Raw genomic sequence first — 26,689 nt, 5'->3', positions numbered from 1 at the left:
CTAACAAATACAAGATAATTTTAGAGGTTTGACCATTTGGCATATAAAAAAATTTGCTTAGAATTACATAAAAATACAATTTTCAGCTGTGGGCTCCACTGTCATGCCCCCTTTCATTATAGCCTCCGTGGCTCTATGAATGGGTCACTAAAAATGAGGACAATTTCCCTACATACCAGCCCCACACAGCAGGGAGCAGATATCCAGCTCTGCATTTGATTTTTGGCTGCCAGGGTGCTGAGCAATATGACGTGGTGGGGAGACCTGACCACCTGCAGCGCTGGCTCCTGGGGTGAGGCCACAAGGAGAAACTGGGAGCTGGTAACTGCAACCACTTGGTGTGGGGTTCAGGAGTCACACTGGCTACATATGGGCAGTTGTTCCCTGGCAGTGACTCTCACTAGTCACATCAGAGGGTTGGGGCACTAGGCATGGCTTATTGGGCAATCAGTGCCCTGCCCCACATAATTTTTTTTATTCAGTGATTGCTGTCTATGGAGGGAAAGCAGAAAACCATTTCTCTTCATACAGTCATCTTAATCCATCATTTTGCCTCAGGTGAGTGCTGTCCTGTTACAACTCGACACCGAGCCCCTCCTGGATCATGCCAAAAGTCCTTGTCATCCAGTATCCCATCTTTGTAGCAGCAGCCACCCAAAGATGCCTGTGGAAGGTTTTCCTAACAGGACTCTCAGCTTTTCCCATGTCTGGAAGCAACTTTTGCATGCTCAGTAACCCCCAGTGCCTTGTTTCTCCATGCACATGGGCCTTGGAAAGCTACCTTGAAACAGTGCAAACTCTATGTGCTTTGAAAGCCTGCATGAACAGCAGGCAGAGGCCAACCTTTCTGCACATAAGGTAAGGACAGATGGCTGTTAATGCACTCTGAGCTCCCTGGAAGCTTAAAGGCCACCAGGAAGGATAAAGGGCCAGCAGAGGAGACAGCAGGCACCACCAGCTCCACCACTGCAGTGCACACTGAAGGAGGAATGCATTTTTGAGATGCCTCAAGGCCATAAACAGTTATCACTCTCCTAGGGATAGCAGCTGATTTACTTAAGTTTTTAAAAACTGATTTACTGCTGATAACCCTGACAAGCTTTAAACCTTTGATGGTGGGACTATACACAAATTCCCAGGAAAGAATGGAGTCTGGAAAAGATTGACTGTCTTGCAAAGTCTAACCCAGCTCCAACTAGACACTGAGACACAGAAATATTTCCTTGTGGGTATGCAGGACACAAGTTGCATCCTTGTTGTGGCAGGCTGGTTCATACTCATGGAGTCCAACATACTTACCAAGATTCACAGGTAACATAAATCACAGAAAGCAGCATGGATCTAATCCCTGTCATGCTGGCATTTCAACATAACTGTGCTCTATTATTGTTAGATAAGACAATTACAGACTTAGCTTTCCTTTTGAAGTCACAACAAGGCATCTCTCACAAAGATAAGTGTCTGGGGCTAGTCCCCCTCTTGGGGTTATCTAGTAGTCAGATGCTAACCAGGAACTTCAATTAATTTGGGTCTGTACATTCCTCCCACCAGTCTCTATCGTTTACAAAACACAGCTCCATTAGAAGTGAGTGATTTAATCTGATGGATGTTCTGCCAGCATTAACACATGCTGATATGCTGACAGACTTGTACCAAGGCTGCAGCTGCTAAGTCAAATAATGGAGACTCGCTCTTACTGAATCTATTCAAACAGACTCTTTACAAGCAGATCTGTGAAAGCAGTTTATATACAAACATTACACTCTTACCTCTTCTCCTGGTTGTTAACAACTACATGTTTTAATATGTTATAAAACTGAGACTGTTCCAGACATATTGTCTGGAAGCACAAACTGATTTAAAGGTCTGACTCAAAGTCCAGTAAATTTATGGCAGGGATGCTGTTCTCTTGCATCAAGTTAGTACAGAATTTAGTGCACTTAACCACAAGGCAGAAATCCCATTTTTTAAGTTACAGCAGGACACCAACATTTTTACCTCTGCATCTTTCAGATATTCCCTGAGGCTGTTTGGGAAATCTCAGTCCTCATTCTATTTTTAAACTCTTTATTTGCAGCAGGAAAGCCAGTGTTTTCACTGGGGTAGCTGTTTGAATGAAGAATTAAAAAATACAGTAGAGTTCTTTATTTAAAGATTGCATAAACCCACAAAGATACTCTATCAGAAAGTCAGAAGAGTGGTGACCACTTGGAACTGCAGGCTTGCTCAGAAATAAATATGTGTATTTTAAAAACACAGTGTAAGAGATAAATAACCAATAGGTCCAAGCAAGCAGGGAGTCTGATATGTTTGAAAATACTACTCCACTTAACATAATGGCCCAGCTGTCACAGTTGAGCACAGCCATGGTTCCTAGTTTATGTATTTATGTTTTTGAAGCAAGTTTTACTATTAGTAAAACTACATACAGTGAGAGCATTTCCAAAGTGGAAAACATAACACTGCAGCTGCAGGAAAACTCCAGGAGATGGAGACAACCTGAAAGTTCTGCAGGTCCATGGGCTTTGCAGTACCTTATGACCAACTTGCTGATTTCACAAGTATGAGACAAACACACTACCTATGCCTCATCTAAAATACTTCTACTCAGAAAACATAAGGAGTGTAAGGCATTTTTTCCTGTATAAAATTAATTTCAGAATGTTCCAAACAGCGTACAAATATTTACATGGGCACATATATATGTATATATATATATACATACTGCCAAACAGTGCAGTACTGTCTCTTGCTTTTACCACAAACTCCAAGGAAAGCAAACTAAGCTCAAATATCGCAGACCTAAAGAGAGCTTCCTGTTACCTTGTCACAGCCAAGCAAAGCTGTCACTACACAGCACTATACCAGCCACCTGAGCTCTGGTACTGAAACTAGTGGAACCTCACACACACAAGGCTGACTTCTATGTCTGTGAGTTCCAGAACAAATTCCAAATACCAAATTGCACCTGTAGATCAGATCCTACAGATGTCCAAGGGCCATAAACTTTGCTGACAAAGCCACTGACCAAACCTCTGGCTCTAAGACTAAGGTAAGCCTTGGCTGTTTCTCATAAGTTAAATAAAGTGAAAAATGTGCACAATGCAAATGCTTAATTGTCCATGTCAGTGTAGACCCAAACCAAGTAATGGAACTTTTAGACTGAGGTAATCAAAAATTGCAATTCTCAGCTTTTTTGCTGCTTGCTGTCTTTAACTGCTGTGGTAACATGCAAGTATTGATTGCTTAAGTTACAAATTCTGATAACCTGAAATTGTGACATCCCTTCAGGAGATCAACACACCACTGCTCTGAAGGCATACTAGCTTTGGTGGCCTGGGCTTCTCAGGAAGAATTTTTACAAGGTTCAGGAGGAGCCCACAACACAATGGCAAACACACAATGAGAAACTGATTGCCCTCACAGGAGGACTTCAGATACATTCAATAGCAGTTCAAAAACTTGTGCTTTGCAGGCTACTATCCATCACTAGACTGGAGATTTTTTTCCTGTTTTCCCATAATTATGCAGCTCTAGTTATGTGGCATCATTCACTAGCTGTATAATAAAAAGCAATAAAAAACACCAGCAAACCAGGAGAAAAAAGTATTTCCCACATCTTTCCATTTCAAAGGCCAATGTAACATAACACCAGATTTCCTTACTTGCTTCATGGTCATATAATCCATATTTATACAAACTAGTGCAAATGAGTACATGTCATTCTGGAAGCTCCAGCAAATTTGGATCTCATGGAAAAGCCTGAGGCAGGATGCAGACAGAAGGGTGCTGGACACTGCCACCTCTGCACGGAACCAGGCTATGAGTGAGTGTACTGTACTGTGCTGTATTTGGTGACTCTGGAAGACTTGCTCAGTGTGGCACCAGCAGGAGACGGCCCTTGTGAGTCAGAGCCCATCAGGTTAAGTGGGGAGTCTGTGATCAGAGCATGCTCTTGCCTTCCTGAGCTGGCCCGTGTGGCCTGCTCAGCTCTGCTCTGCACCACCCTTTCATTCCGCACTGTGCTGCGTTCCTGTGCCGCAGCGGGGAAGCTGAGCGAGCCCTGCTCTGCAGCAGGCACAAGGACCCTCTCTCGCTCCCTCACCACGACATACTGCGAGTCAGGAAGATCCTGAACTGTCAGGGCTCCTGGCCCTGCACCTGCTGACTTCACCATCCTTTCCGTAACCACCACGTTACTTCCATGTGGCAAATCAGGGATTTTCACCATGCCCTGAATGCTCGATGCAGGTGCCAGCACCCTCTCTGTCACCACTACGTTCTCCTTAAACTGGGGGTCTAAAAAGACAGGGGCTGAGCGGGCAGGAGCCCCCACAGAATAGGATGTTTCTGTCACGGTGACATTGCTCTCTGCGTGGCCTGTGGGGAGGTGCTGGGCACTGTGCTGCCCAGAGTGGGATGATGAAAAGGTTGTTTCTGTGACCACCTCCTTGGACAGGGTGCTTTCTCCTGTGCTACTGCCTGTGTGCACGGGTGGGATGGACTGGAAACCACTGCCTGAGGCAAAGGCTTGTTCAGAGGTGGAAGCAGTTTGCTGATGTAAGGACTGTGACTTTGCTTCACTAAGACCAAAACCTGATTCATTCTTGTAGCCACCGTCTTTCATGTTGATCTGTCTACCTATACATATTTCTGCTAGAGTCTTAAACTTGTCTCCTAAATCATCAAGAAAATGGTCATCAAGATCCCCCTCAATAAAGCTGCAGCAGCCAACAGAGCCGTGAGGGGAGCCTGATTCTCCCTGGGAATAAACCAGGAGACAGTCTTTTGCAGCTTGCTCTTCATCTTCTTCCGCAAAAGAGACAGCTTTCTGCAGACAGAAAACAAAAGCAAACAAAAGTTCATTAATGCCAGCTCTAGACTTGGTAATTTTGAAAAATCAGAAATACTTGGACAATGCAACAAATCCAAAATAAGAAATAAGAAACTGAACCAATCCCACAGAAACTGTCAACGAAGTGAGGGCTATACCTAACATTTTTTTCTTTTTTGAAATTAATCTGAACTTGGCAGTACACTTGATGAGAAGAAAAATCTGAGATTATATTTAAAGCCTTGGATACTATCACCACCTACTGTTGATCCTTCCAGTAAATGTGCCCCTTGTGATACTGATCCACAGTCATAAAGAAATTGTTTTAGTTTTAGTTCAGAGAATGAACTTCACCTCTAACTAGGTTTTTGTGGGAGAACACCAACACCATTTCTGAGAGTACTCTAACATTTAAAAAAACATTTACTGAGTACATGCTGTCATGCTATCACCCAACATGGCCTTTTTCACTAGCGCAGACTACAGGATCACATCCAAGATGCCCAACAGGAAACAAATCAAAAAGTTAAATGGATTGGTAAAGCATGGATGCATAGTTCATCATATAAATTCTTAGGCTCTATGCAAGCTATCTGGTAAGAAGGAGGGCTCACAAGCTCTGGCAACAGTGCTTACAGGCTCAGCTCAATCTGAAAGCAGTGTCTGCCATGGAGCTGCTGCAGGGCTGGCACAAATATCTGTGTATGTGTTTGCATCAGCTCCAGTTCCAAAAGTGAAGACAGCCAAATCCTGTGGGCCTGCTGAACCAGGTTTATCTAATATGGCTCCTGACTTGTGCTCAGAACCACCTTTCTGCCACATCTGAAGTTCTGGACTTCAAATTAGCTCAGGAGTCTGTGTAATGTGCTATATATCCAGACCCCCATTTGACTCTGCATGTTTATCTGTATTTGATCCTGGAAGTAGGTACACAACCCAAGATTCTGCCACAAAAATCAGCAGCTGAAACTATTTGGTTTGGTTACTTGTCTGTTTCCTTATCCCTAATCTGAGATACTTTAGCCTCCCAGAATGGATCCTTCTCTCCTGCAGATTTCATCAGTCAGTTATGCTTAAGGTTATGTAACAAAGAGTAGAAGAAAAGGAGATTGCTACTGTTGCATCTGTTCATCTAGGAGACTAGTAGCTAGAGCACTCTGAGACATACAAGTACCTAAAGCTCAAATCCTCCACTGGCCTAAGGTAGTGACTGAAATTGCAAAGCTACTCCCCTGCAAAACCACATCAGCTGCCAGTTGCAGGGTGTTTTGCTTGTACAGGTGATGGTGCACGGAAGTCCAACTTTCACTACAAGGAGCTCACCAGCCAAAGGAGTAATGATGTGTGTAACATGAAGAGAAGTAGCTTCAACAAGTAGGAACAACCTACTGGCCAATGGTTAGGTCAGTAAAAAAAAAAAAAAGAAAAGAAAAAGGATTGCAACATATGCCTCATACACTTTTGATGAATGGCCCTTTACCCAGGCTGCTGGGCAAACAGACAAGTCAGCACCACTCACTGCATCAGCTACTTTGAAAATACAGCCCCACCCACTGGTGTATGACATCTTCAGCTTATCCTTCAAAAACCTGCTCCGTGGTAAAGTTTGGTGCTGTGACTCATGATGAGTCACAGGTGCCTCCCTAGAGATCAGTTTCATGTTCTTAAGTCCCTGAGATTTAGATCACACAGTCTTTCTCAAGGCTTTTTCCCGGGCAAGGCACTCCTATACTATTGCTGAATATTCTGGATCCCATCCACAAATACCTCCCTTGAGAGAAAGGTCTATTTGTGTGGCCTTGCAAGTGTTCAATGCCAGAAGACTGAACATTGTCACATTTCAAGTCACACTCCAAGTGTGGCCAATCCAAAAATCCCTAATGCCCCCAACTCCATGTGCACAATATCAGGACTGTTCATATCTACTCACCTCTGTCATAACATGATATTTCACAATGCTAAGTGCAAACATTAAAATACTGTTATTTTTGGGTCATATGCTTACATCATTGAAGTAGTCTCTTAAGAATTCCTCATTCATGGCTCCAGCCGCTCCCACAGCAACTCCTCCTCCAGACACGACTGTCTTCCCATCCACACCTGCCATGCCCTCAGCTGCTCCAGCTGCCATGGCTCCATAGTCGGCAGCAGAAAGAAGACGCCTTTGCTCTTCCCATCTTTCCCTGGTAATGGTGTTGTGATGTTCTCCTACATGAGAGACAGAGCTGCCTGCTCCTATTAGGGCTCCTTCTCCACTCATTCCTGCTGCTGCTCCTGCTGCCGCTGCTGTTGTTCCTCCTTTCACGTTCCCAAGTGCAGTGGGTGGAATGAAGCTTAGCACTGGCTACATAAATAAGACAAATTAAGATGTGACATGAAAGCTTTGCTGTCTAGCACATGGAACTCACCAAACCAGCAGTGGGGCTGGGTGGGGAACAGGGAGGGTGCTGCCTTACGACTTGTTTGAATTTGCACTTATACATGTTGCTGCAAAGAGTAAAAGGCCTCCTAAAACAGGGTGCAGCTTCCACAAATGTATTGCCAAGAAGGTTTATGGAAATATTTGTATAGATCATTGTTTTCTTGAAACTCAGAGGATTGAAAATGAAAAAAAAAAAAACCAAAACAAAAAAGAGGCTTGCAAAACTCTAGGGAGCTCAGCTGTTCCAAGAAAAACTGTGCCCAGTTTTCCTCAGACACTAAATGGGAAAGTATGCACTGCCCGCCACCTTTGCGGTACTGCCTGGCCCTTTTTTCCCTAGCAGTTTGGCTTGTTAATTATCTTTTAACAAGAATTTGGTGTGAGCATTGGTCCTAAATCAGTCTTTTACCTTCTGTTTCTGTTATTGTGCAAAAGCATGTCAGTATCATGCCCTTCTTTTGAAAATGTTGTTTTGTAGTGCAGCAACAAAGAGCAAATTTCTCTTGGTATTTACTATTCTCTCTGCAGATTTGCACTTTTTCTGCCTTTTTCTTTTTTTACTAAGGAATTTCCTCTGTTTCAAAGAGAAAATACACAGAGAAGTAATTTAAAACAGCCTGAAACTTCAAATCAATGAAGGGAAGCTCAGCACTATAACCCATTATTTTGCTGTTTTATCATGATCCCAAAGGGGTGCAGAGCATTCCAGGCTTGCAAAAGCAAGTATTTCACTCTCTGTTGGTTCAATGCTTTTCCCACAGTGCTATCTTCTGCTCAGATATGATCAGCATTTGCTAGATTGCTTTCCTTATATTTTGGTATTTAAGTGCTATGGCTGCTTTTTCTATAGCTGCTGGTGGAAGTAATCTCCCACACATCCTTCCCTGAGCCTCACAGGGTTAATTTTGATTAATGTTCATGTGTTGTTAAAATCAGCAATGTTGTAGAGCTTCGAAATATCCTCCTGTAGTGTGGCAGAGGCCCCAGGTGCCAAACTGAACACTGGGATAGAAATCAAAGAGAAGGGCTATTGGGGATACATGCCTTCTCCTCAGGAGCTGCTCCTTCACTGTTCCACTGGCGCAGCATCGCTTCACTGTGGTCTGGTATGTCAGTAAATGTCTTTGCTCCACCAAATCCCTTGGCTCCCAAGCCACCCGGACACAGCAGCAGCAACAGTGGAACAACTACAGGGAAACAGAAGGTTGCCATTAACTGTGTGGTTATTAGGACCTTAGCATGCTTACAGCCCCTGTAAGTTTGGCCAGCTCCCATACCCAAATGTATTTTTAATGAGCTAGTGATCAGTATGAGGGCTGGCAAGGACTGAAGACAGGTTCCCAAATATTCAAGGCATTTCATAGAAGCATATGCCAAGGCCAGTTTCCAAGAGAGCAAACTTGGAAGCTGGACATCTAACACATCAGGGTCTGAATCCTGCAGATGGCCACACATGTCTGTACCTGTACTTCTATCAAAGACAATTCCAAGCCTTGGCTATCACTGTACAACCTCAGCATTTCTAACTCCTCCTCTTTTACTACCAGATAACAACATGCTGTCATGTAAATTCCATCTCACCACTCCTTTGACGTGCCTAGAGTGTTGCCTGGGGGACTCAAAATAACCCAGTTTCAGAAGCAGAGAATATTATTCCTGTGGCATGAACTTTGTTTTATCACAATTAGATTGTTGCCAGCACAAGCAATAAACTATTGGGAGTTTAAATGCAGCACTGCTACACCTGGCCACAGCAGAATTACAAATATTCTTATTTTTATTTTATTTTATCTCATCAAAGAACAATGTCACATGCTTCTCTGAGCAAGGCAGTGAATCTGCAGTGACAGAAAAGACAGTGGAGAATGTGCTGTGGTTTGAGTAGGAAGAGCTAGGGTTCACCTGGGGACATCTCAGAATACCAAAAGCATTCCTCACTGCTTCCCCACTAGTTATTTACTGCACCATAAACAAATATTAAAAGTTGCTGATATTAATTTTAAAATGCACAGCTTGAAATCCTTTGAGGGTGAAATGCTGATATTACCAAAATTAGCTGGGGATCTGCCATGACCTCCGCAAGACTAGGAGTTTACACATAATGTATCAAGATGACAAAACCTAGGAGCTGGATTGTTTCTTTCCTGATGCTTTGCAGACCACTTACATTACATTACAGTACTTCTGAGATAATATGAAACAATTACTTACGCAGCAGAAGTAAAAACGCCAAGATGATTAGTGCAATTGCTGCTGGTCCCAGACCCACTGACTTTGCTCCAATAAACCTCTCCTGGCACACACCATCATCTGTACACTCACAAACAGTCAGCTGCAGAGACTGTGGCAGAGCACAGCTGACCCCTTGGAAATCCTTTATTAGCATGGGAACTTCAGCTCTGCCCGGCTTCAGGTTTTGTGGTACCAGCTGTACACTGGTGTCTGACACAGAAGTGGAGGGAGGTTAAAGAAAAAAAAAAAAAAGACAAGGAGTGAGCAGAGAGAAAATGGACTCCTGTAAACTAACTAAAATACCACTGTTGCAGTCTTCTACCAAATCCCCTCCAGTAAAGCCCAGCCAATGCAATGGAATTAAGTTTAATTAGCTGCTGCTATAGTATATATATTTTTACTTTTATCAAGTAATTTCTCCTGGTAAGTGAGCAGCCATGTTCACTTGCAGCCTCAGATAATTCTGAAATTTCACATGACCAGAGACAGCACGGAAGACAACCCAATCACCTGTATAGCATCAACCATGTCATCTGGATAGATAAAGGGTGAACTCACAGAGAAACAACTTCAGTCTTGAGGAGATTAATCTGTTGCAGGCCACAGATAGAGATCAGGAGCCAACAAAACATCTGCTCCTGTGGCTATGTCATGTCAAGGACTAACTAGGCAGAAGATCACAGACTGATTAAGGTTGGGAGGGACCATAGTGGGGCATCTTCACTGGGCCCAACCTCCGTGCTCAAGTAGAATCATTCTAAAGTATATGGCACAGGATTGCATCCAGACAGTTGTCAAGTATCTCCAGTGAGGCAGACTCCACACCCTGTCTGGGCAATCTGTTCCAATTGCACACCCACACTACAGTAAAGAAATTCCTCCTTGTATTCAGGTGGAAACTTCCTGAGCATCAGTTCCTGCCCATTGCCTCTTGCCCTATTGGTTGGCACCACCAAGAAGAGCATGGCTCTATCCTCTTGACACTCTCCCTTCATCAGATACTTATAGATGTCAATGAGGTCTCCTGTCAGTCATCTCTTCTCAAGGCTGAACAGGCCCAGCTCCCTCAGCCTGACCTCATAAAAGAGATGCTCAAGTCCCAATTTTCTTTGTTGCCCTCCGCTGGATGCTCCAGGAATTTCACATCTCTCTTGTACCAAGGAGGCAGAACTGGACACAGCAGAGAACTGGACATAGCACTCCAGATGTGGCCTCACCAGGGCACAGGAGAGAGGCAGGATCATCTCCCTTGACCTGCTGGTGATGCTCTTCCTAATGCCCCCCAGGACACCATGGGCCTCTTGGCCACAAGGACACACTGCTGGCTTGTGTACAGCTTGTCATCTATGCTCAGGTAATGCATCACTGCATATTGTCCATAACAAGATGGGGGATAGCTTGCTCTTAACATTATTCATGAAATCCTGGTCATCACACTTGGGGTATCAAGCCAGATAAAGATGGTCAAACTGAAGGAAGGCAACACCCCAGAGGCCAGAGGACATGTCTGGACTTTTACAACCTTTAGAGTAAAGGGAGCAGAATGCAACACATGGTTTTAATGCCTGACTCCATACATTGCTGTATTGGTCTCACTCAGCCAAACTGTCAGTTTGACTGGAATTAATAAATTACGACCTTAGGACTTCAAAGAACTGAAAGTAATTAAAAAAACATTTTCTTACCATTTCCAGATACAATTATCCAGTTTTCTGCTGTCCCTTCTGGCTCATCAATGACAGTAAAGCTGAAGGGATAACTGAAGGGGTAACCATCCAAATCATGAGCTGTAACATCAACTAATTTTGCATCTGAACACACAGTCCGCACAGGGTTCACAATAACTGGGCAGTTATCATTCTCATCTTTAACCTGAATGACGACTGTGCCAGTGATTGTTTTCCTTGGGGAATCTAAGAATTTAAAATATAAAAAATTAAATTGATTTGTGCACAAAAATATATCTTAAAAAAACCAAAAAACAACAAACCCAAACATTAGTATCTTCCAAAACCCCAACATTGCTGAAGTAAGTTGAAAGAGATCTCCCTGGAGCTTATGACAGCAGCGCTTCATTCCCAATGTTAATAAATATATTGACAAGGTTCGTCTGAAGACAAGCTGTTTTATTACTTTAACTTGAAAAAAAAAATCCTGTGTGGTTACACAGTAACATGTAGATTATAAATGAGAAATTCTACTTAGATACAAAAGAAGTTCAGAGAGTCTTTCTTGCTTAGAAGTTGAGAAAACTTAGGACTATGTTGGATGACAGGCATATTGAGATATTGGCAATTCCCACCTTGCCAAAAGAGTTTCCTATCAGACCTATCTTTGAAAACTTTTCATAAAAGTTCACCTCCATCCAGTCAAAGGGGAGAAACAGATACCTTGGGAGCCCATTCCAAAAAATGAGTTGCCTGTGTCTCTCCTTTGAATACTGAGACTGCACCTGCTGCCTAACTTTAGAGATGGGTAGGTTAAACCAACAACCCTTATAGACAGGCAATTTGTGTGAAAACAAAACCCTCTCAACTTACCAGTAGTTACACCCAACATGGTAATAGTGTAGGTACCATTTACTACATGAGGTGATTCGTAATCAAGATTTTTAGCAAGTCGGATTTCACCTGTGACTGAGTCTATAGTGATCCAGTTTGCTGCATCTTTTCCTTTCATGTATCTGATGAAAATAATGCAAAGATGGACAATCAAAGATTCAGGTATGGGTACAGCACAGAAAGTACAATCAGGGAGCGAGACTGGAATATGCGACAGAGCTGCACTGCTGGGCACTGTCCTCTTCCCCCCCCATCTGTTCTCCCAGCAAAAGCTGAGCATTAGACACTCATGAAAAACTATTACAGGCATGGGGGAAAGAGGTCCACCCCTGGGCGTGCAACTCTGCTGTGCACCATTTGTTCAGGCCACGGTGGTGGTTAATTAACCTTCTAGCTGAAAAGCTATGATTCAAAACCCAAGCGCACAGATGCAGACATATCTGTGTTACACCCTTTCTGTCTGACTGATAAATGTTTCTGCATATTCCTTCCTAATTTTACTGGAGACAATGGAATCAGATTGGCAAATCTAATCTCAAAAGTAGACAGGTATGACAAACACACCATGCAAACACAAACAACTTCAACTCAAACACTCAGGTCTCACTATATACAACAAAAGGAGGATTTTTGCATCACCAGTTTTCTGCATAATAGAATACTGAGGATCATTTTGACGTTTAAGGTGTGAATTATCATTAGCAGAAAAATATTGCCTTTGAAATTTTTTCAGTTTAACATGCAAATTTTGACAATAACAAATGACTTCTGACATACTCAATTATGATGGTTATAAAAAATTCTTACGTAATGCGCTCTGCTACTTTTCCAGTGTCTTCATCATAGGCTTGATACTGCCCAATAACCTGTTTTATTTGGAGTTTCTCACTTGCTTCAATAATTTTTGTGCCACCAGGGAACACAGGGCCTTCCTGCACATTGATCACCTTAATTTTGATTGGAATTGTTTCTGGTTTGTAACTGGGTTTAATTGACTTGTGGAACTCTGCTTTGTTTGTAACAACAATGCCTAAGTTTAGGCTTTGCATTTTTTCATAATCCAGCTCCTAGAGCAATAAAGAAAATAATAAAAAAATTCAGAATTTGTTAGAATCCAATATCTACACAACATGCATACATTTAATATTTAAATACTACTATAGCATACTTATTTGAGTAATAAGGATGTAAATATTTAAGTAATATTTAAGCAGTAAGGATGTTTCTTAACCTGTTACTCTTGCTCATTTTTAATGGATGACACCATAGGTACGGCTTTATATTATTGAATCAAACATTCAGTGTATGTGAAAGGAGTCCTACTGCCTGTGCTTTCAGTGAATCAGTCTTTAATTACCTGGCTTCTCCAAATTTATGTGTTTGCTTCTTTTTTTTTTTTAATCTAATCATTCACTTAGTAATGTTCAATTTTTTTTAATAATTAGCAGCTTTCAGATAAGGAAACCTGAGCAGGAAAAAAAAAAGCTACTTAGGGCACTATGCATCTTGAGTACTTGTGGACTAAAGAAAAGTGAAAATGACAAAATAGACATTTCCATTAATTTAAAATATTTTCATCATCACTTGAACTTGCTGAAATTCATAAATGTAGCTCATGGATCAGGTGCTGCCTGCAGCATTAGCAGTGGCCAGGGGAAATAAAGAAATTTATACTGCAATCAAGGACAGCAGAAAGATGAAAGTTTACAGCGTGTCAGTACTGTTGCCCAAAGGGCAAGGGAAGGCTGGGGACTTCTGCCTTGCTAGTTATATTTGTGATGACAGAGAATGTAAATGGAAAAGCTTGACAAAATTATTATTTTGCATGGAATTACTGAATGCATTAAAAATATGGCAAAGGAAGAGTATCCACACATTTTACATATTGACTGAATAAACACAATTTGTCAACACAGATGGATAAATTATTCTAATATATAAAGCATACTCTCTAAAATCTATACTTACCTTCACAACAGTCAAAATTCCTTCATTTGTTTGGGTATCTGTTACAATTTTGAAAAAACCACCTTCATTGCCAGAAACAAATGTAAAGTTTGCCAGCCAATTATCAGAAAACTCTTCATCTTTGTCAAATACTTTTATTCGCATAATTTCCACATTTGCTCTGTTTTCTTCAATGCTGCCTTCAAACTGCAGTTAAAAAAAAATCCACTGTTTAAAAAGATGTCATGGTTTACCTTGTTTCATCGGTGCAAGGAATTTTGCACAATGTCTTATTATGGGGTAGTGGCAGGGGTAGGAGCATGCTAAAAATTGTGATAATTGTACTTACTGCACGACTTTCAACAACAGGCAGATTGTCATTGACATCCAGAATCTTGATTTCTAAAGAACATGTTGCAGCATTCCCACCTTTTTCACCACCACGGTCCTTTGCTTCCACCACCAAAGAATAGCTACTTTGTGTCTGTCATGGTAAGAAAAAGGTGTTTAATCCACGCTAAAAATTCTTCCTTTGCTATATGACCTCTACTACATATTGGTAATGTCTCTTACGGTTTATTTTAAGTCCTCTCTAGCTAGAAGTAAATCTCACAACTGCCTTGACAGATTCTGCTGGAATAGAACTGAGGCTTTGACAAAGGTACAGGGCTTTCACATCTCCCCCACAAAGAGTCAGACTGTACTTACAAAGCAAAGTAAAAAATTCCAGTGACCATGAACAGAGACAGGACCAGTGACACCTGCATGTCAGGACATAGGCAGAGCCACATCCCTCAGCCACAAAGCCAGCATTTCCATCACCATCTGCTGGCCAGAGAAAACTCTGCAAGCACAGGTCATGTCCCTGGTAATATGCGACTTCCAATGCAGTTTCACAGTAGCACCTGTCCTAACTCTTTGAAGCGCAATTTGCATGGCAGGCTACAAAAGTCCAGATGCAGCCAGCAACTTTGCAGGTGGTGATCGAGGTTATCTCTGCCATACACTCCCCAGCAGAAAGAAATGACACCTTGTTTTGTGTAACTGCTGCCCTGACTGCACAGGAGGGACAGAAAGCAACAACCATCAGGCTGGTGCTGTGCTAGGGAGATGGTGGCGGGGATACAGCCTTAATCCCATTGCCTCCTCCCTCTGTCCCTGAAATGCATGCATCAAACATCAAGGCTTTAATCCTAAGGGAAGTTAAAAAAGATAAGAGGGCCAGCTCTTCACCCTGCAGGCAGGGCTGAGGGTGACACAATAGGCACCAGAGAACCATTACTAACAAATATCAAAACGGGAGGGGTTTTTTTACCTCTCTGTCAAGGTTTATTTTTGCTACTCGAACCTCGCCAGTATTCTTATCCATGCTGAATGCAGCGCTAGGGCTTTGAGAAACAATCCTGAAAGCAATTTTGGAATTTAGATTATTTGGTTCATCTGCATCTGTTGCATTTATCCTCAACACAATTGTACCTGGAAAACACAAACAAAACATGGCACTTGTTTACACCACCATGCACTGGTATATACCTTTATCGCAATGTCCAAAATAAGAGCAGTTTGTTAGATGCACTGCATAATTTTCTGATGCTCTTGACTTTATTTATTTAATGCATGAAGTTGAAGAAGTGTTCTTAAACCCAATAGGTACATGTCAAAAGTATATGTTCTAGCCAACAAAAAGATTGCATTTACATATCTGTAACTCATAAAATTCAATGCACAAATTAAACAACAGGTTAAATTCTCTCAGTAATTCTGACAGAAAAATGTAGATACCACACAGAGCAGAAAGTACAAGCTTTTGAACAATGAGCTACATTTCCCTCACATATTATTATAAAGAGAGCACTAATTATTCCTTTACCTGAACATTATTAAAACTACTGATCTGTACTGATGCTCTCCAACAGCTTCACTCAATATACATAGTGGTATCCATGGTGCAATCCCCTTATAATTTAATGTTTCTTCACATTATAGTGGCATTGAAACAGACACACTGTCAAGTATTTATTAGGAAGTTTTTTCCAGCTTTTCTAATCTCCTTGAAAATAATCTATTGCTCTTATGTTTACTGCTGTCAACAGGAAATGGCTATTAACCTGCTCCTCAATGATTGTGGCATAGTCATATGTGCTTGCTGATGTCAAGAGGAAAATGGCCGTTAACCTGCTCTTCAATGGTTATGGCACAGCCATATGTGCTTACCAGCAAACTACCTCTCCAGCCCACAAATAAGGCAGGGCTTTGGATGAGGATGGCAGAGTGAAGTCCCTCCCAAATAGGCTGTGGCTACTAGGCCAGAAGGCAGATTGCATTTCCTATGCAATTCCTGCAGAAGAACTCTGCTTCCCGAACTTGTGGTAGCTCTGACAACAAACCAAAGGTGCCACAAGAGGAAATACTGTTCTCCCTTGCCCCTAGGGGGATGCTCTCCCTTAATCACACAACACAGCCTTGAATTAAATCCTTCATTCACACATGGATGAGCTGGCTTATGTGAGTAAGAGAACGTGACCTTGCTACTGCAGATGTACTACTCAAAAGTGCAAATTCACATGTCCCCTTGCATGTGCTGGGAAAAACTAAAAGAAAAAAATTTAAAATAAAGTTACCCGTTTCACTTAATTCTTCAACTGAACCAACAAAAACTTCATGTGAAAACACTGGAAAATTGTCATTTATGTCCACAACTTTAATTGGCAGGTCGATTGGCTCTTCCAGTTTTGCCCCATTCTTATCTAGCGCATGGCCTCGGACCTGATGATACAGACAGAAACAATAAATTAATCCAATGAGTGACTGTCATATTTATAAACACATATGCAAAACAGAAATACACCCACTATATATAACAAAATCTAAATACTATAAAAGCTTATTACATATGCTTACAAATACAAGCAGGTATACACAAATATCCAGAAATACATTATATATATGTATTATTTCAAGCAGACACATTTGAAGAAAATACATAAAAAATATATAGCAGGAGACCTATAAAGAAAAAATTAATTTTCAACTTACAAGAAGAATGGGAGTCTTTTCTCTGTCCACCCTTCCTGTTATGTTCAGGTCACCAGTCTTTCCATTGATAACAAATAATCCATAAGGGGGTTCTGTTACTCCTTGACCAGATATAGTGTAAGTTACTACAATTCCTGTATCTTCAAGATCTGAATGTATCTAGTAGGAATATAACAAATTAAATAGCACTCAGTAAATAAAACCACATTTAAAAGTGCAACAAAATAGTTTTTCTGTCTTGTAATGAACTGACAAAAAAAAATATTTAACACATTTCCCTGCACTCCACTGACTGTGGAGATATAGAGATAAATTCAGGAAAGGCTGCATGCTCTATTTGAGAATCTGGAGCAGGGAGTTGACCTGGGAGGTCAGACCTCAGCTGGCAAATATACCAGGACTGGAGAAGAGATAGGATGAAGGGAAAAGGTCAGACCTGGAGAGAACACATAGAAGAGGCTGCAGAGACTAGAGATTACACCCTTTCCCTGCTGTCAGCAGATATTCAAACCATCTGGAAAAGTGTGCATTGTACCAGTATCACCATCAAGGGGCATCCCAAGCAAAGGGCAACAGTTTGCCACCACCTGCACTCACTTCATATGCTGAAGTGGTAGGAGTGGTGAATTTAGGTTTGAACACTGGTGCTGAACCGGGTGTTTATCACTCTTTCACACAGGATAACACCTGGATTATTTTTAACTCTTTTTCCTAAAAGACTAGGCATAAATAATCATGTTCTCTGTACATCCTTCTGCCCAATCAGCACCAGCACATTTGGGACCCACTTTACAAGTTCAACCCCACCTGAGAAGGGGTAGTGGGGTGAAAAAACTCAAAGATATTGCATTCCCAAAGCTTTATGAAAAAAGGGGCTATGAAAAGATGAGAGACTGAGCCAAACCAGGCTTTAAAAGTAAAGGAAACAGAAGGAAATTTGTCAATCTTCAACTGGCATTCAAGTCCTTTAAAATTACAGAAATATTTGTGCATGCATTTAAAGGAAGCCACACTCTTATTTTACATTTCCATCTCTATTTTTTATGCGTATTTCATATTTAACTGCTTTCTGGGCTTACTCTAGCAATTGGATTCTTGTAGGAATTGTCCTCCTCCTCCCGTATGAAAGCTGGAGGGACTGTCCATTCTCGCTTCTGTCTGACTGGGCTGCTGGGATGAGACAGCAGGCCACTCCTGTCATTTCGGTCATAAACCTGTGAAAAGACAAGATGGAACGTCAGCACTGCATTTACTCATTTCAGATAAATGCTTTATTGCTGCTGTAGACAAGACTTCTGAGCAACTTTTGCTCTGTCAATAGCTAGTGACTTCAAAATCATGGAGCAGCATCTGCCTTCTGAGTCACAATCTAAGAGCTACACAGTCTTCAAGCTGGCTGAAGAGGAAAAACGGCACTGGTCTTTTCATCAAGATAGAATTAGGCAAGACAGGCTTTAAAAATATGTGCAAGTTTCCATGACCAGCAGCTGGTGAAAATACACCTGCTCTGGAAGATTTAAATGCTTGTCATCAGATGTGTAAGAAGTTTGGCACTAAGGCTGTTTTGAACCACCATTTCTGAATTACCACCGTGTTTCTCTTCCCACCAATACTGTCTTGCATATTTAACCTTCTCTCTGAAACAGAATACATGGAAGAGCAGGCTTCTATTCAATCCACCCAATGTCTCTGCTATCTCTGTTTAACTACATCTCATTCTCACTCTGCATAAGACCCTTCATCCTTCTGTCTACTTTATTTTCTACTGTCTCTGTTGACTCCTAGTTTAACATATTCACTAAAACAGTGGTTTTTCATCTACTGAGTTCAAAAAAGCAATCTACATCTTTACTGTGTTAGGGGAAAGTTTCTTAAAATTCAATGCCACTCTAGGCGATGGATGTAGGAATCTATTCACTTACTTTTCAGCTTTCATTTCTCTATTCATTATGCAGTTTCCACATTTCACAAAATGGTAGAATTCAAGACATTTATCAACTAAAATAAGGTATGGATTTGATGTGTTGCTCAGAGAACCCTTCTACAGGCACTGATAAAGCTTTCCATTATATCCTACCTTCACATAGAGCCCATGTCCATAATTCAGACAGATCTGCAATGGAAATTATGAAAGTCATTAATAATTCTATGTCTCTTCAGCAGCACTAAAACATAACTTTTGTCATCTGCTTCGTATGAACAGCAAAGCTATAAGGAAGAAGGCTTCTGACATGTATAAATTAAATTTTATTATTTACCCATAACAGCTTCTGAAAAATTCACCCATAACCATTGGCATTAAAAACATGCAGCACGTAGGAGAAGCTCCCTTTTCTGGGCAAACCTTGGATTTGTGGCTGTGGTGGGTTACCAATTGCATCAGAGAAGAAAATCAGATAAATGGTGTTTAAAGTAAGGATTAACCCAAACATCTGCTGAAGCGTACATGACAGAAGCAGCTCTCCTACTCAGAACCTCGCTGGGAGGATAAATGGCATCACTTATTTAAACAAGGCAGAGGCACTTGCTCTGACAAAACCTTGCAGGCCAGTGTTCAGCATTGGGACTGCCCACCTCTTCACACACCAGGACAGTATGCATAGCTTTGAATGACTCAGGTGACAAATCCTGGCTGGAAGAAGCCAATTTTTCAGAGACCCCACGTTTATGTCCACTTTCCAGGCACCATAGACTCTCCAAGTAACAACACCCCTCAAACTGCAAAAAATGTAGGTATTGGAAAGCAGCAACAATAAAAAGTAGGCTATTGCAACATGGGAAACCTACAAATCAAGCTTTTGAACTTAGTACAGGTAGCGAAAACTGTTATTGTTCTGAAAACTATTACTACTTATATTTTGCAACTTAGGTGATCATTTTCTTAGGCATACCACTGCCTAAGGCAGAGCAGGCTCAGAAAAGGTGCTTTTCTTCTCAAATAAGTCAGTCTCTGACTGGTTTCTAGTATGTTCACTGGGCTCTCCCTATTCTTCCCTCTGACTCAGCCTTGATTACTGAATTGATGACAGCTTATTTTTTTTTTTAAAGATGTTATCTTGTACCCACACAATCTAGTAGACTGTGTTGAGCAATACAGCAGATTTCTGTTTCAACTTGTTCAACAGAACTGTTTTTCAAATGGTATTCTTCCCAATGTATAGATTCTGAAGACAGAAATTATTAAGCAGTAACTTTCCTAATGGATATGCATCAGGAAGGGTACAGCATCTCACACCAAGGTCTTTTCATGGATGTTCTTAATCTTATTTGATTTTATTAATAGGATGGATTTTCAAAATTTATTTTCATGACTAATGAGATTATACCAGCAAGAGTGTCAGGAGAAATTTGCTTTATAGTCCAGGCTTTCCACAGAAGCTCCAATGCTTTTGGAAGGTGAATAATTGTCAAGATATCATTAGAAACATCCTGGATTATTCTAACTGGTAAACAGGAGGGAAAACTGTTTGTGTTTCAAAATTGAATGGAGACAAGAGCATGCACTGAGAAGTTTCCTTGTATTTGAAATCTGAGAAACCACTACAAACAAAAATGTCTGAAAACCAAGAATAAGCAGATGTTCCACTGAGATGCGTGTCAAAAATGTGTAAAAAATTCCACTAGTCATTATAAAAATAAAATCTTTCATTAAGATAAGTAAAAGTAAAAAATCAATTTGTTTGCATAGCAGAAAATGTCCCTCAAAACTTTCCAGGTTAATGCTAAGACAGTAAAAAATAATTTTGCTCTTGTATTATTCAATCTGCAGGTAGCCTCACAAGATATCTACAAAAAATTTTTAAGAATGATGATTTTATTCACAAGATACATAAACACAAGGGGAAACAATACATGAAGAGGTCCAGCCTTTTTTTTTTTCAAAAATTTTTAAAGTTCCAAAAATCTTAAACTGGAGGAAAAGCACTTTTAATGACATTTTCTTCAAGGACAAGTGAAATGTCAGAATTTACTGCCTGTCGAACATGAGAATTCTCTCCCCCACATTATCTTTTCTTTTTGGTATCTTTCAACTGCCTTCTGTTAAATGGCTCAGAGAAGGAAAGCTCTGTCATTTGCTGTGGATCATAGCCTAGGCACATCAGGTGTCTGATCAAAAACCAGACACCTACTGATGACACCTGTTGACCAGAGCTGAGAACATTGTCAGAAGAAAATGGGATGGTTACAAAAAAAAGTCTGCGGCCTGAAGTAATGAAATTGGAATGAAACACTACAGGAAAGAAGCAGAAATAGGCAAGAAGGCATGGAAAAGAAGGGAGTGACTGCCATGTATAGTGACTGCAAGGCTGCTCTTGCTCAAATCCCTTCTCATCTCTAGTCAGGAAGTGACTAACAGACAGATTTTCAACATAAAGCTCAGATTCAAGCTGTAAAACTATAAAGACTGAGTAACCAAGAAGGTATGTGTCTGTATTTACTACACTGGGAAACAGTAATGCCTGGAAATATGATCTTTTCTGTGTGCTGTGTGTTAGGAGATTTGGCACTTGCACCTCCTGTGAGTCAGTTTGGTGTTGAAGACAACATGTGAAGACCCCAGAGAAGCAAGTAAGGAGGACTCTCCAAGGTCATCTACTAGTACATCTCCTGGCCCTGGGGAAAACAAACTACACCCAAATCCTTCCTGACAACTGTTTACCCTGTTCTTAAAAATGAGGGATGGACGTCTCTCAGCCTCACTAACCTAAGGGGGCTCCTAGATAGTCTTACAGATGGAACGGCTGTTAATTTCCATCTTAACTGTATTATCCTAATTCTTAGCTCCTTGCAAGTTGACCATATTGCTGCTTGCATGATATTCAGAGTAAGGCACATAAATTTACATATCTAAATGAAAGCTAAGCACCTAAACTTTCATTATGACCAGCAGAAATATAGCCAATACCCACAGAGATCAGAGCGCTGCTCAACTTGCCCCCAGACCAGTCCATATTTATTTCTCTCTGAGCTCTTCTGATTGACTGTAAGTATGTCCAATTAAGTATTGTAAACCCAACACAGGAGGATTTGCAGGGCAAAGCATTTGATGCAGAAAACCCAACATCATACAACCCATGGTTTGATGGATCCTTCAGACTAGAATTAGCTTGTCCCCACAGATCAAACATCTACAAGCAGATGAATGCATCTCCCAATGTGGTTTTACTCAGGAGGGATACAATTCACACACTCTTGAGATTTTCTTCAAAAGTACAATATGATCCAATCAAACAGGTGAACTCAGCATCCACTGCACCTCCATATACCTTTACAGAAACTTAAACATTGAGATTTCTTAGCCTCAAACCTAACCTTTGTCATGTTAACAATGCTCTTATTGTATGGCGCAATTCGCTCTTCTTCCACTCTTCATGTATCTGCAAACTTATCAAACATCTCACTCACTCACTGTCTTTTCTTAACTACCAGTTCTTTTATTTCCCTTAAAAATCATAAAACAGGATTTTGTGACTTTAGATTTTTTTTTTTACTGTTCTGTAGTCTCTTCTGGACAGAATCACTTTTTTCTGAAGTCTGGTCTCAAAAGTAACATACCACTTCAGTTCAATAGAATGGATAAGATACTAGACCTTATGTATTTCTCAGCTGCTTTCAAACCTCACCACAGCTGGGCTTTCCCTCACTTTTGGAACAATAGTAAAATGTTGAATCAATCCACAGATGGTTGTAAATACTTTTACCACGTTTCAACATGTTACTGGCAACAGAAGCTAGGTTGCTTTGAATTAGCTCACCTCTGCTCTTCGTAAAACCAAGCACCACTTTGTGATGGTTTTTATTTAACTTGTTTCTGTGACTTCTGAAAATTAACTGCTACTGACTCTGACATTACATCTAATATATTCAGGACTGAATTTCATCATACCCAGCCTAAGTCTAACATCCCAAACATCAACAAAGCACAATCTGAGGAAGACATTCAGAGTAAAGGTAAATTTTGCTACTCCCATAGTAAGATTCATTTATCTCTGTCAACTATTCTTTCACTCAAATGCAGGAAGTGTTCTAAGACTTCTTCTCTTGAAGCCATGATGTCCACCCCCTTTAGAAATGACCAAGAAACCTCCCAGTCTATCCTCAACAGCCGTGCCTGCTCGGCAGGCCCAGGGCTCTGGGTGTGTGCCCTGGACACGCTCCAAGTCAAGCCCAACCCTTTGGGTGCACCACCATTCAGCACAAATGCTCCAGGAAAAGGGCTCCTGGAAAAAAATCCCTGGGAGATTTGCTGTGACCTCTGCAAGGTACCCAGGGATGATGATACAGGGATGCAGCCCACAGGCAGGGAGGGAGCACTGAGAGAGACTTCCAGGAAAAAACTGGGAGAGGAAGAACCTACCATTCCTGATGCTTCTAAGGTAGAAGATGCTTTGAGAAGACACTACTTTTAGACTAATTTTGTTTTTCAGTCATTTCTTAAGATTCATAAGAAAAAAATGACCCTAATCCAATACTCTCAAATAGGAAACTTGACTTTTTGATTAGGGAAAAAACCCCAAAACTTCAAAATTCAGCAGTGCCTCTCTTTCTCTTCTGCCATCAGCAGCTTTATTCACTCCAATATTCTAACATTGAGTCTTTTAGGCCATAGTGAGTTGACTCTCAGTACATCATATCCTGACTCAGCCTAAGCTGAAACGGATGATGATGAGGATTGAAAAAAATAATGTTCTTCAGGCAAAACTAACAGCAACCTGACAGTGCAAGCCCACCAAAATGGACAATGGTGTGGCTTCAGGTATTGCAGGAAGAATATGTAAAAACTTTTGCACAAGTGGTGCTCCATGTTTTCCATCGTTAATTTGGACAAAAGGAGGATGAAACATTTTCCAACCGAACCCCAACTGCCAGCTTGCTGTAAAAACAGGTTTAACTGTTGCTGGCCAACTTATACACAACCATATGTCTGGATTAAACTAATCAGACAACAGGTCTCCAGATAACCAATCTGATTTTGCAGGTTCCCGAGCTCAGGGAACAAGATCCCGACCCCCAGCTCCTTCCATTCTGTCCATGCAACAAGCCATTTCTGATCCCTGCCCAGCTGCTCGGCAGCTCCTGGCACAGCTCAGGGCATGGCCTCCACCCTCACCTTTGTCTGATTGGCGGCAGCCCAACTTCCACAGGCGTTCTGCCAGCCTGGAAAGGTGAAAAGCAAAAGAAAATGCCGCAGATACAATGAAGACTTTGCTGTAAACCAGCTAGAAAGAGCTAGAAAGCATCAGTCCAAATCCAACAAACCAAGCGTTTCGTTCCCAGTTTGTTATGAGACAGTCTTTGCTTTTAGCCTGAGAAAATATTTTATAGGATGGAAGATCTAAAGGCTGATGGCTGAAAAATAGTGAGGGAAGGGCAAGAGAAAGCCTGAAGAGTCCTGGATTGTTAATTTTTCTAAGATAAAGAATTCCAAACTTTTTGACTCATCCTCCCTCCCGGCACTGTTCCCTCAGAAGGGAAATGCAATTTACTAGTATAAGAGAGTATGCTGAACATGAAAACGGCAACAACGCGAACTCCTCACGGCCTTCCTGTTCCTCCCGGCGCCTCAGCAACCCCACCCATCCCAGATACCGCTCCTGCTGGGCTTTCCTACCTCCACCTGCTTTCAGGCAGCAAAGGCGATTGCTTTTATCTAACTCCCAAAGAAAGCGAGAAAACCCGTTCCCAGCCACATGCAGCGTTGGCAGGGCTGCCAAGCGCCGACGGGCACACCTCTTTCGGGCGGCCGCACTCGGGACCCCCGCGGCAGCACCACCGCGGCTCCATCCCGCGCAGAGCAGCGCCCCGGTACTGAGGGACCCAAAGCAGTGCCCCGGTACCGAGGGAGCCCCGCGGCAAAGCAGCGCCCCGCACTCACCAGCAGCGCCAGCAGCCTCCCCACCGCCACGGGACCCCGCGACATGACCGCCGTGCCGGGATGGGACAGGACAGAGGATAAAGTGTTTTATCCCCTCAGCTCCTGCGGCCGCCCCACACGGGAATGCCGCGGCCCGCCGAGGGAGGGGGGCACAAGTAGCCGCGGGTGGGTGGAGTGTGGCGGGCGGGATCGCGCCGGGAGGGGGCAAGAGGCAGCCGGGCCCGAGCCCCGCCCGGCCCCGTGCGAGTCCCGTCCGCGCCCCGCCCGCAGAGCCTGCATGGGGCAGCCCTCGGAGCGGCCGGCCCGGCTTCCCCAGGGCGCCTGAAGTTGGCTGTGGCCTGTTTGCCCCGCTTCCGCCGAGGGAGGCGAGCCGGGCCGTGCGGGAGTGCGCGGGGCTGCCACAACAAACGGATACATGGAGGAGTAATTGGTAGAGGGGAGCGCAGTCTCACTGGGAAATAAAATTGTGGGCGTTTTTAGGACAACCTTTCCTGTAATCCTCATTTTTTATACGCTCCGAGCCATATCCTTGCTACTCTTATCTGGCAGAGATCTTTCCTGGATACACCTGATTAATTGGTGCTTACGAAGGCATAACTGATTCTTCATGATGGCGAAACAATTAACCGTGCTTTCTTGTACATCCTCTCTGCTGAGGCAGTTACCTGGTTAATCTTTCCAGGATCGCACTCAGTTGTGGTGAGTAACTTCAGAACCTGCTGGTCGTGATACTATTTTTATTGATACTATTCGGGTCGGAGAGGGGAACCAGCCTTAGGAGAGTCTTTCCAATCACATTATGTACCTTTATTGCATGTTGTAACAATGCACAATGAATAATTCAATGTCAGTTGCAACAATTATAATTTCCATGGCCGTCACGAGGGGAAGAGCTTTATCTCAAAAGATTTTTCCGAAGTGACATATATCCGTTTGTGTTATTTACTTAGAATATACCACTTTATGGAGTTTGCTGATACCCCTGCATAGAAATAGTTGTCTTAATTTAAGGAAAACAAAAGGCATAAATGAGCTAATATGTGTGAAATGCACAGTATTCAGGGCTTTTGTATGCCTTCTTTGTTCTGTCACTGAGTCACTGTGCTGGACTGATCACTTTATACCCACACAGAATTCTGCACGTTCACACAGCAGTACACACTGAGATCCTGTGAGGATTCTTCTTCAGGGTCTGGAGGACAGGGGTGTGTTCTGGCCCAGGTTTAACAGCTGTTGTAGCTACTGCACGTAATGGTAATAGAAGTACTGTGAAGTTTTCTGTTAGCTGTTCCTGTTGGAGATCAATGAAGCAGAGCATGTCTCGGACAGCATTCATATTGCAGCCCTTTTAATTTGGTGATTTAGAAGTAGAAGTATATCTAGAAGTATATCTATATATATCTTAGCATTGATTTCCCTTTGAAGTCATATGTGCTTACAGGAGAAATGAATAATCTTTTCCCAGAGCTCAATAGCACAGGAGCTCTTCTGCAAATTATCTTGCCAGAGCTTAGATGTCTGTTCTTAAGTTGTTTTTGGCTTAAGTGTGGGCCAGTTACATGTCTTGGACATCCTACAAGAACCTCAGCTATTATAAAAAAGTTGTTTGTTGTTTTTTGTTCTCTTTAACTTGTCTGCCTTGTATGAAAAACTTCTGTGATCCCTATTTAGAAAAATAATTATCCTGCTGTTACAAAAGAATGTCAAACACTATCAATTTTGTTTTAGTACAGCTAGTAAGTGTGTTAGCAACCATTGAGGCTGAATTTCTTTCTGTCCTT

The 26,689-nt window shown here is 41.9% G+C and overlaps 1 protein-coding gene across 1 annotated transcript; it reads right to left on the bottom strand.

Moving 5' to 3' along the window:
* Positions 1 to 1,514: 1,514 nt before the first annotated feature.
* On the bottom strand, positions 1,515 to 25,021 carry LOC131557549 (desmoglein-2-like). Its single transcript, XM_058804869.1, has 15 exons — positions 24,909 to 25,021; positions 19,110 to 19,145; positions 18,112 to 18,246; positions 17,033 to 17,191; positions 16,618 to 16,762; positions 15,312 to 15,472; positions 14,346 to 14,480; positions 14,018 to 14,203; positions 12,857 to 13,116; positions 12,029 to 12,171; positions 11,174 to 11,401; positions 9,468 to 9,698; positions 8,297 to 8,443; positions 6,840 to 7,174; positions 1,515 to 4,831 (listed from the first exon to the last, which is right to left on the bottom strand). Exons 1-15 carry the CDS (start codon positions 24,951 to 24,953, stop codon positions 3,821 to 3,823), a joined length of 3,357 nt encoding a protein of 1,118 aa, XP_058660852.1. The 5' UTR covers positions 24,954 to 25,021; the 3' UTR covers positions 1,515 to 3,820.
* Between the last annotated feature and the right edge of the window lie 1,668 nt (positions 25,022 to 26,689).

Source organism: Ammospiza caudacuta, chromosome 1, assembly GCF_027887145.1.
Source record: "Ammospiza caudacuta isolate bAmmCau1 chromosome 1, bAmmCau1.pri, whole genome shotgun sequence".
NCBI classification, from domain to species: domain Eukaryota; kingdom Metazoa; phylum Chordata; class Aves; order Passeriformes; family Passerellidae; genus Ammospiza; species Ammospiza caudacuta.
Note: the sequence above shows the minus strand (reverse complement) of the source record. Positions and strands in the feature narration are given on the sequence as shown.

What these genes read in the sequence shown, in the direction of transcription:
- LOC131557549 (XM_058804869.1), bottom strand. Translation starts at nt 24,953, where the DNA reads ATGTCGCGGGGTCCCGTGGCGGTGGGGAGGCTGCTGGCGCTGCTG. An exon ending in GACATGGGCTCTATGTGAAG is followed by an intron (nt 18,247 to 19,109) that starts GTAGGATATAAT and finishes GTCTTTTCACAG; the next exon opens with GTTTATGACCGAAATGACAG. An exon ending in AGCTCCTGAGGAGAAGGCAT is followed by an intron (nt 7,175 to 8,296) that starts GTATCCCCAATA and finishes TTATGTAGCCAG; the next exon opens with TGCTAAGCTTCATTCCACCC.